The sequence below is a fragment of the Tetrao urogallus genome, assembly GCF_951394365.1.
Source record: "Tetrao urogallus genome assembly, chromosome: 5".
NCBI lineage: Eukaryota > Metazoa > Chordata > Aves > Galliformes > Phasianidae > Tetrao > Tetrao urogallus.
The window spans coordinates 10,150,586-10,169,496 of NC_136818.1; the positions used below are offsets into that span (position 1 = coordinate 10,150,586).

Sequence of the window (18,911 nt, forward strand, 5' to 3'; positions counted from 1 at the left end):
GATCATCTAGTTCCAACTCTCTGCTACAGGCAGGGATACCTCCTTCTAGACCAGGTTGCCCAACTCCCCATCCGGCCTGGCCTTGAACACTTCCAGGGAGGGGACATCCATAACCTCACCAGGCAAACTGTTCCAGTGTCTCACCACACTCATAGTAAAGAATTTCTTCCTAATTATGTTGTTTTCCGCCCCCTCGAGAGTTGGACATATCAGCAGCATAAAGGTCAGCTTGGGCTGGGAAGCAGCCAACATGATGAGGTGAAATATCGTCACTGGCTGACCCAGGACATCAGTCCCTGAAATTAACTTGAACTACTAAACATGCCAATAGATTGAGATACTGTACATGTTATAATCATCATAAGCATACCCTTAGCATGGGATAATGATTCTACTGGACTACAATACGCAAACGTTTTCTTCATAAAACAGATTAATGTGCTTGGAAGAAAAGTAACATGCAAACAGGCATAGAAGAAACAGCCCACAGGGATAGGAACTCAAAAAGTATTGACTGCTGCCTAAATGATGTGAAGGAATATATCTGAGACATTACTTGCATTAAGTATACCTCATCCTTCCTGTAATACAAAAGGGACCACAACCAACAAAACTACAATGGATTCATTCTTTTACTCTTTGAAATTATGCATCTCGACCTTCAGATTTCACTTCCTAAGATGGTATCATTATCAGCAGTTTATGAAGAGTAAAAAATTCCAGAAGACAATGTTCATAACAGAATGGAGAAGTCATCCACACCCAAACCAGTACACAATCCTGATATTCCGTGGTACAGAATTTAAACGGCACCTCTACCCACAGCAGAGTATGGTAACTGGATACGGCCTTAATTACACTTGTTTCACTGAGGTAACTGGAGATTCTCTTCAAAACAAAACAGCAACAACACAAAAACAAACAAAAGAAACCAGCCCAAGCATGAAGTCTTTTTCACAGGATACAACGGCACGCTATTTCAAGATACCTAGCAGTTGCAACACACACTCTGCATTAGAGCTGTCAGAGAGTTCTACAGAAAACAGTTCCTTATTTGTTTGCCACTTAAAGTTGATTTGTTTCTATCTGGGAAGCCCTTCCTGTACCACAGGTTCTGTGCCTGGGTGCTTCTCTGCCACTGGAGCCGTCAGCTTGCTGACAACAAGGTGACAACATCCCCTCCTGCCACAGATGTAATCTCACAGGATCTCATTTGAGAGCCAACATGCAGAAGCAGTCACTCACTGCAAAAGACAAACATTCTCGAGATTAAGTGTCTTTTCAGACACAAGGTTTTATGGGAGCGCACAATTCCAAAGGGCTCAGCTTAGCATTAAATACATGATGTTTCACATAAAACTTTTCAAAGGTTGTATTTCTTGCTTCATAAACTTGTGGAATGAACCTGGATGTTAACCTTAGTGCATGGCAGTCTTCTGGTGGAACGTGCTACCATGGATACATTATATGGCTATGTATGATTAGTTAATCATTCAACAGAGTAAGAAATGGAAATTGTGGCATTTGGGTCTGATAAGTTCTAAAGATCTGCTGATGCTCCTATTTGGAAGAGACCAGCAACATTTAAAACTCTGCCTCTAAGAAGTAATTCTTTGCCTACCACTCAAAGCCAAGAAAGCCTTTCTTATTAAATATTAGAAAAACTGAGCTCTGAGAGTAACACTACTGTTATCATTGAATCTGATCTTTAAAAATAAATAGATAAAACTGTACTGAGATGATAGGTGCTCTACAGATATCAAAGATTAAACAGATGAACTGTCTCCAGGTTATCTTGCAGCATGAGATGTAATGGTGATACAACTAAAACGCCCTATAAATTTTCTTGGTCTATTTCTAACAGATTGCCAGTTCTGCTCAACCTTCTACACTATGGGGACCGAGAAAACACCTATTTTCCTTGAACTTCCAGGATCCTTTCTAGGTGTTGTGCAGTAATTCAGAAATGGCAAGGCTTTTTAGCAGGATGACAGGGCTACTAAATTGAGTTACCAGAGAAATGCCAGGCAACCTGCTGTTGAGCAGCATAATACACTCTTTCCTTGTGAACACTGCTTATACCTTAATAGCTTAAGTCCATGTGAGCTGGGATTTACACTCTTCGAGGTGACAACCTAAACTTCTCAATTGTGTTACCATGAGTAATTGGCTTAACGTTTCCCTTTTTAACAAGCACAAGACATGCCACCATCCACAGGTGACATGCTTCCAGGCTTCTTTGTGCATCACCGTATTAGCAGTAAAGCAGGTGGAGACTCACTGTGCTGCAGTGCTTGGGAAAACAAGTCACAGAGGTCCTTGACCTGAGTCTCATACAGATGGAAAGTACAGTTTGGGTTGCTTGGGTGGAGAGCAAAGAGCAGGGGTAAGATCTCTGCTATCACAGCTGCCTTCCCATGGAGAGACCAAACAAAGCCAAAATAGTCAACGGCCATGGAATGAGAAGAGGAAAGAGCTGTTCTCTCCTGACCAGAGGCACGAAGAGAGCACTACCAGTCTCAAGAGCAGCAGTCTACGAGGATCTGCAGAATCAGAACCAGCACATCCAAAGGGATTCAATTTCCCTTCCATAATTGCCTCAATTCTATAATGCATTGCTAAAAATTCTTCTTGGCAAAAAGACACAAAAGCATGAGTCAAAGCCCAGTGATCCTACTGATCCTTCTGTAACTAACCAAACATAAACAAGGATTAAACATAGCTAACTTCTGTTTACCACTGCAATAACAAAATTAGCTTTAGAAGAGTGTTCACAAGAAGGACATATTGTTTCAGGCCTTGGGAGATCCAGCTCTCTGCAGAAATCATTTGTAACAGTCAAATGTTTATCATGTACCGATTTTAAACAGAGTAACTCTAGGAACTGGAATACAGCTGGCAGATGGTGAAAGAAATTAAACTCATGACATGGTTCAGTAATCAGCAAATTACAGTGATGTGGAGGTGCTTCCCACCCTGGGACATTCCACGGCTCCACGGAGACACACCAAAACTTCCTTGATTCCTGACAGAATGAATCTGACCAGTGAAATTCAGCCTGTCAGGGTATCTGGATGCTGAAAGCAGGCAAGCCCCTTCCCTAGCTTTTCCACCTGTCCTCCGAATCAGGAGCTGCCCTCTGGGCAGACAGCTCCATGCCACATCATTAGGATCTGCATTGGGGATTTGCACAGATCTATGCTGAAAATGGTAAGTGGAGATGAGTCTCATTTTCATTTAACCTACTTAAAAACAAAAGGGAAATGAAACTGAATATATTCAGTGTCACTTGGATATGACTGTACGCTCTGGGTTACAGCAGAGGGGAAAAAAAATAATCTAAGTGCACTGATGAATCATTTGCAATTCATTTCCAAATTCTGGGAATAAAGCTTGTAACCCGATGTTCAATCTGGAAAGCTCTAGGAGAAGGGACTGACCAAGCAGTCTGTATTTGAGCCTTCTTTCTTTCCCAAATAATCCATGTTTCCCTGCCCACACCTCGAGGACTTGTTATGCATTGCTCTTCTCTATCTTCCTGCTGTAAGTCACAGACAGAAGGCATTCTTTAGCCTACAGGTGAGTGGAGATAAGCACCATTCTTTCCACCCTTCCCACACAGCTGCAGTGCTGAGCACGGAGCTCGGTGGAAGGGCACCAGGCTGGCAGTGCTGCAGGCTGCCTGCAGCCACGTCCTTCTGCGCTAGCATCCTTCCTACTTGCATTTCATATAATCTCCCTATTTAAAACGCTTGGTAATTCTCAACATTACAACTCAATGATATATTTATTAATTTGTTAGAGCCACTAACTGTCCCCGAGGCTTTTCTTGGGAATGTGTGTCAGCATATTGATTCTACCCTTCCCTCCTTGCACTGCTTTCCTCCTCTGCCAGGCAGGCCGGAACGTACTTCTGTGCTGCTCCAGGTCATAATTGGAAAAAAGATAGAAATGTTCAATATGACTCATACATAATTCAGCTTATCAGCTACCCGGGAGAAATGAGAAGAGAAGGTATATGCATGTCTTTTTCTTCTACTATCAACTGAAGAAATAATTTCCAGTTACACCAAGTATATGCGTAGTTTGTACACAACGATATTTGAGGTTAGGAGGAAAAAATGAGAGAGAAGGGAGTGAGAATGAAAGGGCAGTAGAGAACCAAACTGTTAGAAGAGATTCACATCTGAGGATTCCCTCTTCCTTAAGAAGACTGGACTCAGGCTTTTCTCTTAATATTCAGAACAGAATAAGTTAGCAATTAGAAAGGATTATCTGCCTCTGATCTGTAAAACATCGTGCAAATCTAAATAAAATAAAGCTCCAGATTAGTTAGCTACAAAGACATCTAATAAGAGCCTGCTAAACCCTGACTGTGACTTCAGGATTTAATGTTAAGGCCTGCGTTCTAAAGAGCAAATTGTGCAGAAGCATTAAAACTTATTGTTATAAAGGATTTTTAATGTAAAAATCAATATGTACTCTGTATTTAGCAGCATGTAACCATAAGGACGTTTTGGATAGAGCTTTGTCATGCATCAGGGACCGCCGCATTAGTCAAATTCTTGAAAGGAAGTGCAGAATATCTGCATCATTCAAAATGCCACCTGAGAGCAATTACAGAAATTATTTTAACCCCAGAAGCAGAGGGAAAATCCAATCCTAGCTGACAGCCTTGAGGGTATCAATCGTTCCACGTGAAATGTGTCATTTCCAAATAGCTCTGCTAAATTCAGGTGAGGAAAGCGGTGGCAAACGAGAGAGGCGGGGTTCTTTACATTTGTATTTTACAGACCATTGAGGCTGTTTGAACACAGCCACAAACAGAGCACTGACTTATAATACCTGCTCTGCAAACCCATCAGCAAAAGAATTTTGATCATCAAAAAATGTCATGTTCTTAACATACAGGAACAGTGTAATCTGCAGCAGACAACAGAGTAGGATGAGACAATACGGTTGAAAAAAAAAATAAACTCACCCCCATAAAACCTCAGAAAAGAAAGCAAGATACAAGATGTGTTTTCTCAATGCAGGTACATTGTAACAGAGCTCACCTGCTCCATCAGGTTAAGCCAACACATGCAGCTCTTCCTCCTCTGTAAGCAAGCTCACTACTCCTTATGCAGGCGCACTCTGAAATCGCTTTACAGCAATTCTTCTTAATTTTACCCATTATGAGAGTACCTGGAAGGGGTCGATACTCTTCAGCTAGAGAGGAAAACACAGTCCCAAGCCTGCAGATGGTTTCTGACCTCATGGTATCATGTTAAACCAAGCATTAGCTCCAATTTAAGGCAGCTTCCAAACAGAAAAGCAGGCTCTGTGCTTGATTGGTACTGACTTTTCTTCCATAGCTCTTAAACAGCGCAGGCATGCCTTTTCCTGTTCCTGGTGTTTCATAGCATTCCCTATTTATGCGGTGGTCTGCAAGTTTTACCTCATCAGGAACTCAGCAGGAGCTGCACGGAGCTGAGAAATACTGTTATGCTCCTTTATGCAATGCATGTCTCCGTGGGCCTTTGAACATTTAACACAGAGCAAATAAATTATTAGTGCATGTGCATACAGATCTAAGATACATAAAGGCAAGAGCAACCAAAGGAAACAGGAATGTGCATGGAACAGTTAGATATTAAAGTATCTACTATCACAAAATCCAGTTCTAAGAATCATTTGAATACAGATCTGCAAGGAAAATGCCGAAAGAGTTCTACTGTGCTTTGTGTGCTCACATACATGGCTGCAAAGGCAAGGAATAACAAAAGGGACCTGCTTCTTTTACCCAACAGTTTTCAAGTCTATAGCACCTGTTATCCATCTCTTAATAAGACCGCTGAAGAGCAAGCTGATCCTTTAAGATGCCCCACCTCCAGAAACAAGATACACAATCACATCAAGTATTGAATGATTTCTATGACTCCCATCATCAGAGTGCCTGAGCACATTACAGCTGTTTGATGTATTCTTTGTCACAGAGCAGAGAGGAAAATATGATTACCTCTATGCTATAAATGGGAAGAGAGAGCAAGGAACCACAGTAATGTATCTGGGAAGCCAGTGAGAAAGCAAAGAAACAGAGTTGCTCTGCATGGCTGGCACACCTACAATGGGACAACGACTCCTGTGCTCTCACAGCCAGACTGAACAGAAAAACACCATGCAATTTTGATGATTCAAAACCATACAAATACTTCCCAGTTTTTTTCCCTACTCAGAAGTTTCTCCATCTACCCAAACACACCAGGCAATTTGCTTAAGCCTTCTCGCACTTGTCTTAGTAAATGCAAATAAAAAAATCCATTCAGCCAAATGCCCTGGGTTTGTAACATCCCAATGCACTTACAAAATCCTATATGTAAACAAATACTACAACACATGGATGTGCCGAGAAAATCCCTTTTGCCTTAAAAGCAAACAATAATTCTGACAATCTATTATAAAAGAAATCATCAAGTGATCACAAGCCCCTTGTATCTTTCACACAGCTCTTCCACAAAACATTCCATTTAGAAGAAATAGAACATCATGGCAAGCAGAAAAAAAACCATATATCAGACAAGGACTGAAATACGTTCTTCAGAAGGAGAAAGAGAATAACAAGTCATGACTACAGTGAAAAGTAAACCCAGCTACATTCCGCATCAAACTCAAAATCTGAAGAGCAGCCTAAAAATCCATTCCAAAAGAACAGCGCTGATTTAATCCAGAAGGTACAGCAACAAAGATTAAGTTTCTGATTGTCAGACACCATTCTCAGATTCCCTGAAGATGGGTATTATATCAAAGCAGACAGATGAGAAAAGTATACAAATGTCTCTTTAGCTGGGCCTCCAAGCCAGGAATAACACACCTCAATCAGACAATTCAACTAATACACTTTAAGGAAAGTTCAGAATCTGCCATCCTTTCTGCTCGTGATTGTCTGAAAAATAACAGCTTCCATCACTAAAAGAAATCACAGCAAATGGAACAGGAAGAACACAGCTTTTCCAGACCAAGCTAAAATATCACCGTGTCATTTAAGAGTGCTACAACACAGCTACCAAAGCCAGAGCTGTCTAAGGACACAAAAACCACTTCCCACTTACCTTCTAACACTGTTAATTTGGCACTTGTGTTTATCTCCCCAACACTGTTGGTGGCTGTGCACTCGTAGATAGCTTCGTCTCGATGAACACGCAGCGGCTGTATCCGCAGAACAGATCCCGACCCATCATCAAACTCGATAACCTTTAACAACAAAAAGCAAGCAGTTTTTAAGCAGCAGCTACTTCAAGAAAAACAAAGTCAAAACAATGCAGGGGTTAAAAACAAAACATAACACCCTGTAATCTACAAAATATCGTGCAACTGGTCTGTTGCTCCACGTCCAGAAATGCAAACGTTTCAGTCAAGAACCCTCTGAGAAGCCTAGAACAAATGAAGATCCAATGAGGTTCTTTATGAAGCAGTCAAGCATGAAAAACTATCAACCTGGTAATAAAGAAGTGGATCTGATGATTTAAAACATCTGAGCCATATTTGCACTAATGGTCTCACTAATCACACTGATCGCAATTTAGTGCCAACTCTCACCTTCATGGAAGAGCAGAATGATGTACTCCTGTAGGATCACCAGGAACACAGTTACAGACCTATAGCAACTGCTTGAGCACCTACAGCGTGTGCTAACTTCAGTACAAAGCGAGGGGTTGTAATGTCCTTCAGCATCAGGTACTTTGCAACTCTGCCACGATCATCAATTATATAATTATAGCTTCTTCCCCAGCATAATAAATAAAGTCCTTAATAAATCATTGCCTTTCCACCTTGCTAAGGAAGCTGCAACATACATTAGTCCAAGAGAAGAAAGAGGTACCTGTTAGCTTACAGCTGGATCACTGTAAGCTATGCCTTAGCGGCAAGCCAGTGAAGAAGCAGCCTCGGGCCATTGTTAATGCTAAGCTCATCCCTCTCCTATTACTGAGCACTGTAAAACTTGAAAATATTAACTGAACTGCAGATGGTGACAACATGAGGGAAATGCACAGACCCCTGCTGTCACTGGGGAATTCAGGGGCAGATTAGAGAGACTAAGCTGAGTGCTCTTCCAAAAACTTGTGTCAGCCTGGGACCTGCATCACCTCTGTGCAAAACTTTCAGCTGATTTGCAAGAACCCTGCTTATGGGCTCTTCTCATGGCTCCAGACCAAGGGAGTGAAAATGAGAATGCAAAAACAGCAAGCGCCACAAGGCTTTGCAGTGACAGGAGATAGGAAGAACCAGAAGGGTAACCACTGAAAATCTGCAGTTCCTCACTCTGGAAGGAATAACCATTCTGCTTGAAGTAATAGAAATAGATGACAAAATACGCTGCTCTGGGGTCAAGCAGCAGCAGACAGGGCAGAGAAAGGTGATCATGACTGCAGTACGTTTCAAGAAATTACTTTTATTTTTTTAATTGAATTTTAAATTAAATATGGAACTGTGACAAAACGCTAAATCTACTACTGTAATCCCTCCACGGTATTTTAAAGCACGTGGGCAGATGCAGACATTCATCCAGTCCAGTGATAAGGATTAGAACGCTACGAGGTGAAAGAGCAGGAAAGCCCTTTTCCCCTTCGTGCCCTCTGAATAAACGCTGTGTGTGTGAGGAAGACAGCTACAGCCACAAAGAACCTGGCAGACACCAACACCAGAAGCACTGCTCCGTTTGCTAACTGTGGATACTTCTTTTGTGCGATAGCTCAGCATGTCTCCATTGGATTTGATGGCTTTTTCTCATTTTAACTGAATTCCTGTTTTCTTCTAACTAAAGACGTAGTAATGAGGTATAATTAACAGTTGTCTGCCAAAATATCCAGACATCACTCACGATCTCCAGCCTCTGCTCTGTCTCAAAAGTGATGTGAATAAAGGTATGAGATTGCTCATGTGAATGCATGTAATAGCACATATCCCTCCGGTAAGCCACAAATTCACTACAAAGCTTATATTTACTTACAAACCTGAATGTTTAAATGGTTACTATACAACAAAACTTAAACCTTTATTGGGGAAAAATACCAATGTAAAACAAGATTGAAATTGATTACTTTAATCAATGTTTCCTGCTCACATACAAAATCATGATTAAAATTGGTGACTTGAATCAATCTGCTCTGGGCTACAAAGTCATCTGCACTCCAGTCAGGAAAGCAAAAACATCAAAGGCAGCAGAATGTTGTCAGGGTCACTCTTCCAAGGGCAGTTCTAGAGAGAAGAACCCAATCCAAAAAAAGCAAAGCGAAGAAAAAGGTGGAAAAGTCAGTGGAAACATATCTGCTATCTAAAATACGAACCTAATTGGACACCTATATGAAGATGAGTAAAAGACTGGAGGGCAAGAAATATGAGGAGCAGCTGAGGTCCCTGGGTTTGCTCAGTGCAGAGCAGAGGAGCTGAGGGGAGGCCTCACGGTGTGCAGCTCCTCACAGGGAGCGGAGGGACAGCACTGAGCTCTGCCCTCTGGGGACACTGACAGGGCCTAAGGGAACAGCATGGAACTGTAGCAGGGGAGAGTGGGGGGCAGGGATTAGGGAAAGAGTCTGCTCCACAGGGCGGTGGGCATGGCCCCAAGCCTGATGGAGTTCAAGGAGCATTTGGACACTGCTGTCAGATGCAGGGTTTGAACTGTAGGTGGTTCTGTGTGGGGCCAGGAGCTGGACTTGATGATCCTTGGGGGTCCTTTCCAACTCAGGGTATTTTATGATTCTAGGGAAGTCAAATTACCCATTGAGATGGCTTCATGATCTCCTTTCCAAGTATATTTGTTGAGGGTGCTAGCAGCAGCACTCACTGAGAAAGTTGGGATTTTGACATCCCACTTTTAAATTACACCAGGTGTAGGAGGCCAAGGAGGTACCACGTCAACGTTCACAATGAAAACAGAAAATCACTTCTAGATGCAAGTTTTATCTGCATCCCATTCAGCATACAGCTGTTTCTCATCTGAAGAAGGGTCTCCCATATGTGTGCAACCAGAATCATGCTTACAAACGACAACACTGGCTCTACAGGTAGCACTGCTGCACAGAAGGAAGCTCACTTTAAAGTCCTAGATTTGGTATTGCTATGTCGCAGAGAAATCTGAGCTGCAGTGACGAATACTGTGTACTGACAACCTGCAAACGTGTGGGTTTTTTTCATTTTATTTTATTTTTTATTTTCCTAATTACCTCAAACCGCTGAGAACTGACTTTCTTCCCCTTCTTCATCCATGTGATTCGAGGCTTGGGCTCTCCTGTTGCCTGACACACAAAAGAGGCCACTCCTCCAGAAATCCCAATCTGATCTTCAGGAGCTTTCATAAATGTTGGTTTGCCTGGAAAAACAACAAGATCACCCCATGAGGACACAGAATCAGATAAGGAAGGAACGAGTCATATACATCTAAATTAAAAGATAATTGTTGCTCTCGCAACAAATCCAGGTTGAACAGCCTCGGTCACACAAAGTCAGCACAGCCTGCAACATGACAAGCACGGTTTCTGCTCGAGTACCCTTTTTCCTGAACTGAATGAAGTCCATCTGCTTTGCCTGTAAATGAGGGCAACAGAGGGCTTCCCCCAGCCCCTAGGCATTCCTTCAGGTATATGAGAAAATGGAACAATTTTTACCGTTTGTTTTTTTAAATAAATGGATTTTTTGCAAGTATATAACATGGTCATTGCACTGGAAAATACAGAACAGCTGACACACCAGACCTACAAAACGTACCATACGTTGACATTCGTTTTCCCGAAAGCTGTTGAGGCATTTGTCAAAATTAACAGATAAGTTTTATCTGCACAACTGAGAACCTTTAATTTCATTTGAGCTGTGGACTGGCATAAAAATCCTACAGCCTAAGTACTTGGAAACCTTCACGGGCTGGGCTATGCTTGGTAAAACTAATCACTAAAAATGAAAGTCAGCAAAGAAACCAAAGTGACATTCAGGCCTGAAAGACTCAGCAAAAATGGAAAAAAAAAAAATCATGTAACATCTTAATAATCAATGAAAAGTTTCATGAAAATACAGTTGTGCCCTCTGGATCAATCAAATTAGGTGTCCAGGTTGAAATTTTGCAACATCCCGGGCAGTTCTGAAATGCTGCTTTGACCAAGGAAGATGCCCGGGATGATCTCTTATCCTTACAGAGCATTAAAACATTTAACCCCATGCAGAGGGTTTGCAGAGCACAGCCACGATGTCACTCAGGCAAAGGTCACCATGAGGCCAAATATGAAATATAGCATATAATTCTGATTAACCACTTCAGAGATGAACCTGGCCTAGAAACAGCACAGAGAAGACAGCAGTATGTGCTGACCACAGCTCCTCACCTTCCTGCTCTTGATGCAGCCATGAGGGTGGCCTTGAGGGAGATGGGGACATCTGCAAACCCAAACGCAGGGGGTTTTAACATTAAGCTTTCCATGAACCAAAGACGGAGTCTTCAAGATCCAGGTGGGTTCAGTGACCCCAAGAGAAAACATTGTTTAAACGTATTTTCCTTATGGTAAGGAGATTAAAATGCTGACCTCGACCACAGGTACTGAGGCGTACTGAGTGGTACTCATCCCCGGTGAAGAGAGCCTTTAGGACTGAGCAAAGAAAATAGCTCAAATCCCAGAAAAAGAAGCCTTTTAAGATGTAATGGCCACCATCAGCAGTCCTTGGCACACTATCCTGACATTAACAGCAAGCAATTATTAAGTGTGCTTGCTTAACTGAGGCTGATTTCCCATATTTACTCATCTATAATCACGTCTATTTCTACTTAGTTTATATTTACATATATCTGTGTTTATTCACCTCTCATCTATCCCAGTGAAATGTTAATTTACTGTTCAGGCAGCTGGTGATTGCAGTGTGATTGACTGCTTTGCGATGCAGTGTGCTGAGCTGATGCCTTGTATTGCATTTCTGCACTTGATTTGTTCTTTTGATTTTCTGTTATTTACTCTGTGATCGTAGTAAAATAGTCTAAATTTTTCAAATGACAAATAAAGCAGAATCCAAAACTTCTGTCCTTGAAGAATACAGTGCAGTTACACCTCTCAGTGTACACCAACTCCCCAGTTCATACACCAAGGACTTACTTTACTTCTGTACATTTAAAAAAAATCAATACTATTAAAAACCGGAACAAAAGGAAACAGAACGTTCGCAGGCAGTAAAACCTTAAAAACTCCCTGTCTTGTTCAGCTTGAATTTACACTGTTCTAATGAATCTTTTTCTCCTGCACATTTAATTGAGCAACTCTCATTTCTGGAAACCATCTAAATCCACCGAGACTGGTCACAGAAGCATACCTGTACATAAACCACACTCTCATGCAGTCTGGGAAAGGGAATTTCTACAAAGCAATTTTAAATGTTTGTATGCCCTGAAGTTTTAAATAAAAGCACTAATTAAACAACCCTAAAATTCCAAGTTCTGGCCCCAGGACAACAGCTGGGCATGGGCATACATATTTTTATAGCTACCGGTAACTTTAACAACAACTCCCAACATTTCTCTCCATGAGAGCTAACAGAAGTGTTGACAGACCTTCCATGAGATTCCTAGACTCTGTGGGCATGATGATCTCCAGAGCTGCTTTCCAGCCACCAACCCCAAGTGTGCTGCTCGGGATGCATCACCACAACCATGTCCCGAGGGCAGCAGTACCCACTAAGGACACGGACATGTGGTGGTGCAAGCAGCCTTCTTTTAACCTGTTTTGAAAGTCTGCACTCTTAGACTAGCCCTGGGAACACAAAAATATACAGATATACTGAAAATACAATATTTAATCAGTAACAGAGTCATTCTCTTGTTTCCGTCTTAAATTCACCGTGACCGAAGTCTTCACATATGATTATGTGTGTGCCAAGTTTGAAGTTTAATGTTTGTTGTTCAAACAAACTACAAAAAAGATATAAGGTTCTGAAGTGCCTTCTGTAGTAAAAGCCTCACTTTTCCTTAATGATACCAAAAAATACATAATCTTTTTTTCTTCAAATTTTCAACAAAAAGATTGCTTGCCTGAGACTAACGGAGAGAGAACCTCCAGATACCTGGGTGACAGCAGGGAGATGTGGCTGCTTTCCCATCACACCCACCTCTGCTTACTCCATCATCACATGGAGTAACAACTCCAGACTTGTGTATTTGTCATCTGACAGCTCCAAACAGCTCAGCCTCTCTCCCTGGCCTCTCTGCTTGGCAAAGATCCCTGGAGCATTCTCCATCCTCACCCTCTAAATGAATTCTTGCTCCTCACTTCATAACCAAGTTCCCACTACACCAGGAGAAGAAATTACTGCTATCATTTCTGTTTACTCATAAGCTTCAAGCAGGAGCAAAGGGAAAACTTTCAGCTTTGCAGCTGAACCTTTCCCTGTTTGGTCTTTGCTCAAAACTACATTATGCTATAGAGCTTATGGAAAGAATGGTTCTGAGGTGGAACACCACGAAAAATAGGGCATTTTCTTACAAAAGCCGGAATCTTATTTGGCTGGAGGCTGAGGGATGACTAGTTCAGACATGCCCCTCCATTGAGGGGAAAAAAACATTTCAAAGAAAAGGACTTTCCTTCCACAGCCAGTTCTGCTGAAAAAGTCACTTGCTTTTTCAGCAAGGAAAGGTTTCTGGATAATCCTATAAAGGAAATCACAAGGAGGGTCTCACGGCATGGAAGAGATGCTATCAGAGGTTATGCACATACGAGCCTGCTTCAGCACACCAGGTAACAGCAGTGGGCTCGGGCAGAGCCCTGTGAAGCTCTCACAGGAAATGTTCCCTTGAGTCACGTTTAAGAGAGCTGCAAGAATGTGGGTGCAGAGAGGCAGAGCGAGATGCACCAGTGGACATGAGGCATGCAGCAGGCAGTCAGGCTGCTGGTCAGTGCCACCAGCAAAGCATATGGAGCTGGGGGGCCTACAGCCTGCAAGCACAGACTGCGCCCTACTGCCCAGCTCCTGGCACAGCCTTCCTGCAGGGCACCTGGGAGCAAGAGAGCCAACCACGAAAATCCATCTCTCTCACTCTTGTTATATATATAAAAAAATCACCATCATTCTCTGCTATTCTAGATGATTTGCTTGTTGCAAAACAATTGTTATAAATCAGAAACCCATCTCAGCAGCTATCTTAAAATTTGCCCTACCAGGAGTAGTAATGTTTCAATCCCTTTTTCCTTCTTCATTTTTTTTCTTAAAAAATAAAAAAATAAAAAAATCAAACCAGTTCAGAGCCACTTAAATGTCACAAGTTCCCACAGGCAGCACAGCTCCTCACCTTCCCAAGAGAAAAGGCAGATACCCCTCAAGGCCAAAGCACAGAGGTGCAGCTCCCTCCCACTAAACTGGCCGGTGACTGTTATGTGAGCCATGATCTTCTTGCAGTTCTATGTGATTTGCATCACCCAACTGAAACATCAGCCAGAGCCTTGAAAAATGCTCCTGGGTCATATATATTTAGCACAGCCTCTTCTATTTTGCTACGCATTAAGCACAGACCAGTCGCATAACAGAGATTTCCTTGTAATCTTGTAATAGCCAAAGCATTTCAAGTGGCTGAAATGTAAGATATGCCAACATAAATATGCTACTTACACAAAAATATTAACATGTTTATTTCAAAGACACATCATCAGATGGTTCCTTAAAATAAAGGGGAAAATGAAATTGAATCCTGAAGCTTTTTCAGTATTTAGCACCCACATCAAACGCACCTCATCCAAAAATTGTAATTCAAACTGGCAATCACAGTACTCCTCCTGTTCTTGTGCACACTGTTTCTCCACAAAGTCACACACAGGTTTGAGAAAAATGAATTATTAAACACTTCTCTGCAATTAAGTGCTCTACGTGCACTCACCTGCTGCGAGAGATTTGAAAGAAAAATCGCTCTGTCCTCCAGCTGCAAGTGCCCACTGCTCCTGGTGGAACAGGGCAACCGAAAACAAGAGCTGCTTTGTAGGAGGGGGGAGCCTGCGCTTTCATCAGAAAGCTTCTGTGACTTGGGCTCAATTAAGATTGAAAATAGCCTCTTCCGTGCAAGAAAAAAGGCTGTGATAGGAGATAACTAGATAAGCACATACAATGGGCATATGTGAGGAACCTTATTTAGGTGCCTGGGCCAAATGAATTAGAAGAAGCTACTGACACGAGCAGGAGAAGGTTACAGGAACGTTTTTTTTTTTATCCTGAAAACTGTGAGATTCAGGTTGAAATCCCTGCCTTTCACCTTCCCCATCACAGCTGTGCCTCAGCCTCCACCATTAAACACACCTGCTGATTTCACATGGCTGCTGTCAGGTTGCACATGTTAAAAATGATGATGTGGCTCCACTTGTACAACACTGGGAAGAAACCAAGGATGACAAGGACTTTCCCATGCTCACAACTAACTTCTAAGAGGAAACAAAGTGGTCTAGAAGACAGAAGTGGCACATTCTTATGCATAAACAAGGATATCTCTTCCCAACTTTCTTTGTGATCCTGGATGACTGATACCTGTGCAGAGACAGAAGCCCACTAAACAGACACTCTGGTGAAACTCACTCTATTCTTTCTCTCCTAAGCACCTCCAGCAAGGCAGGATGCAAACCACCAGGCTCTCCAGCCATCCTCACACCTTCCTTCCAATATACCTACCACCACTTAACCATTCCTGTTCCTTTGTGGTTATTGAAAAGTTTGCTCTTTTTTTGCTTAGTAAAAGGTACTTACTAAATACATGCAAATATACAATGGCTGCTCTGAAAGTATTGCCTTCTATCTTATTATGTTGGCCCACGACGTAAGAGGCAGTATGGCAGTAGAGGTTGAACCTTCCCACCAATATCCCATTACATGTTATTGCCATGTGACAGATGGCAGCAGAGGGGCAGCCTGACAGAATGGCATCTGACATGGAGACGAAGATGAAGCAAAGGTATATCACTGAATTCCTCCATGAGGAAATAATGGCACCCACTGACATTCACCAACGTTTACTAAGCATTTATGGAGACCAAGCAGCTGATGTTCTGCTTGTGAGCATAGTGAGAGGTTGGGGTGCCTTTCAGCAGTGGTAGCCATGACAGTGGGTCAACTCTGCTGGTGCAGATCCTTATGAGCACAGCAAACAAGCTGTGTATAACACTGCTGGTGAATATACATAGTTAATGATGGCAACTATGTCGAAAAATAGTATTATGTAGTTGAGAATTTGCTCTATCAAGTAGTGTTCTTGTGCTTTTTACCTGTTGTAGTTTTCACAGAAACAAATAGGAGGCATTTTGGAGCAACCTATGTACAAACTCACATGTGGCATATGCAAATTTCTCTTTCTCCAACGAGTCACAACCTTTTCCTCATCCACTTCGAACAATATTCAGCCTCATCCCAAACTCAGAAGCCAACATTCCAAACCCAATACACCTCCCACACTGCTCTGAAACATAGAAGGCTGTTTAACACAACCTGCATATCTTCCTCTCGCTTCATCATCTTGTTAGGCTTTAATGCTTAAAAGATGCCCAACAGCCAGGAGAAATGATTCTACTATTTCAATCCAATTTCGGTGGTTGACTTTTCCAGCTTTAAGTGTGTTTGTCTGTAATAATCAAATCTACAAAGATTATCTCCAAGCAAGTTGCCTTTCTCCTCACCTTCATTACCAGACTTCCATGCAGTTACTCTTACGTAGCTTGGAGTTCAAACAAAATGAAACCAAATAAAGTGAAACATTAACATATTAATCTCAAAGCAGTAGATCTTTTACCATGCTCAATGACCTCCGTAACTTTCAGTAGAAAAATTACATTAAAAATAAGAGAAGTGGTCATCCAGCAGAGGCTGTGCTTTTCCCCACCCATTGGAGGAAGTGCCGTGAACTAAGATGCCAGGTCATCATTTCAGGGAGAAACGCATTGTGCTTCGTTTAATTGTAAAAACTGTAAAAAAATTGTAAAAAAGTTTAATTAAGGAGAATGCAAGGCCAGGACACGTGTAATGTGATCAGTATTTACCATGATCTCAGCTCACCAACTCTTAATGTGTTTGACTCCTGTGTCTTCACCTTCCCAGCTAATGGGTGCTACTGACAGTTTCTAGAAGACACTTTCTCACTTTCTCTTTACTAAAGGGGCTGACACGCATGCTGACATCTTTATATCCAAACTTTGTCAAGCCTTCTTTTCCTTTTTGCACTTAGAGGATTTATGTTCACGCAATCAGGTTGGACATCAGGAAAATTCCTTCTGTGAAAGAGCAGCGAGGCAGTGGCACAGGCTGCCCAGGGAAGGTGGTGGGGTCACCATCCCAGGAGGTGTTCAAGACCCACAGAGATGTGACACTGAAGGATGCAGTCTAGAGTAGTCCCAGGCACAGGCTGATGGTTGGACCAGATGATTTTAGTGGTCTTTCCAACCTTAACGATTCTGTGATTCTCAATCCAGTATAAATTACAGAACAGCCTTTTAGTGAAAATTGACTGTTTAAAAACGACTCCTTAAAGCGATATAAGACCCGGTGCATTTCCCTCTGGTCAGGTGTCTGACCTGGTTGTACATAAAACTGTCCTGCACCACTGGAAGCTGTGCCCACTGTGAAATGCTGATGTTTGGAGAAACATGCTTATTCCACAGAAATAGCAGCTAAGAGCAGTTAGTTCACTCAAGTGTTAAGGCCACGATTACTGGATATTAATAAACTACAGCAACAGCCTGTCATTATAGTGTTGCACTTCAGCAAATTTCTAATTCTGTCTCTTTATGAATCATGGAAATTGTTGAAAGAGCTTAAACACCTAAAATTAGCTGACACTGATACTGAAACGGAATTGTCTCAGTCATCCATCACACACGGATGCTGTGCAAGTCACTCAGCAGTGCTGCACGCTTTGGGTGCCAATTTATTTGTAGAAGAGCTTCAGATGGGCAGCTCAAACCTGAATGTGGACAGGGAGGTAAATTCTCCCCCCAGCACCGTCTGCAGGGTGCCTCCAGATTTCATGTGCAGGGTGGTATGTTGTCTGCAATTACAACAGCCTTGAAAGAGAAGGGAATGTCTTTCTTAAAAGTGCCTGGCTGGCTATCAGTGTGAGCTGCTTTACATCTGAGTAAGAAAATCCTTAACTCTGGCTAATCCCTGTGCTGTGATTGACTCTTGTCCATGGATCTTAATGTGTTTGTGCCAGCAAAGGGGGAAAAAAATAAAATAAATCAACCTCTCTACTCTGACACCATTCTTACAACTGCTTCCAACAACTGAAATAACAAGTAGACAAGAAAAATATGCAGAGAAGCAGGGAACAGTCCTACATCTGACTGAAGAGCGCTGATTAAAAACAAAGAAGAAAAGCAGCCCAGAAAAGCATCCTTCTGCATCCTAAGGCCCTCCTCATGCCCCCTCCTCTGCTCCAAGTTTCCCCACAGCAGTCACAATCTGTGCATACAGTTCCCCATGTGCCCAGGAAAAGCCTGGCAGACCCCTGCCTTTGGGTGTAGCTCTCATTTGCAGTTCCTCAGATTTACACCAAGCATTATAAGGAGCAGAAGAAAAGAATGAGCAGGGATTCTGCTCTCATTGCAGCGCTTCCAGCAACCTGACAGAATGGTTTTCTACTTGGCTTTAATTTAAAATTGAAACCTAAAGTCAAATTTCCACCTGGTAATAGCTTAAAGGCACTTCCAATTAACTTGGTAATACACGCTTTCTGAGTTAATAAATTTTCCAGCCTCTGTGTTTAATACAATTAAACATTTGGGCCTTTGGCCTTGGACCTTATTTAGCTTGAGAAAGGATTGCAAAGAGACTGCCTCCAATTATCACCATTTACACAACATTCACTTAAGGGCTTTTAAACACACACCTATAGCATCTGTTTAATCATACACAAAACTCAGTGCCCAAATCCAGGCCTTCTC

General features: G+C 42.1%; 1 protein-coding gene across 1 annotated transcript in view; it reads right to left on the reverse strand.

Moving 5' to 3' along the window:
• PTPRF (protein tyrosine phosphatase receptor type F) overlaps window positions 1-18,911 on the reverse strand; it is a gene marked incomplete at its 3' end in the record, with an annotated part of 217,628 nt that overhangs the window by 161,614 nt on the left and 37,103 nt on the right. Inside the window, exons 2-3 of the mRNA XM_079535358.1 lie at window positions 10,203-10,348; window positions 7,092-7,233 (exon numbers count right to left, since the gene is read on the reverse strand). Coding sequence (XP_079391484.1) covers window positions 7,092-7,233; window positions 10,203-10,348 — 288 coding nt within the window. The remainder of the gene's footprint in view (window positions 1-7,091; window positions 7,234-10,202; window positions 10,349-18,911) is intronic.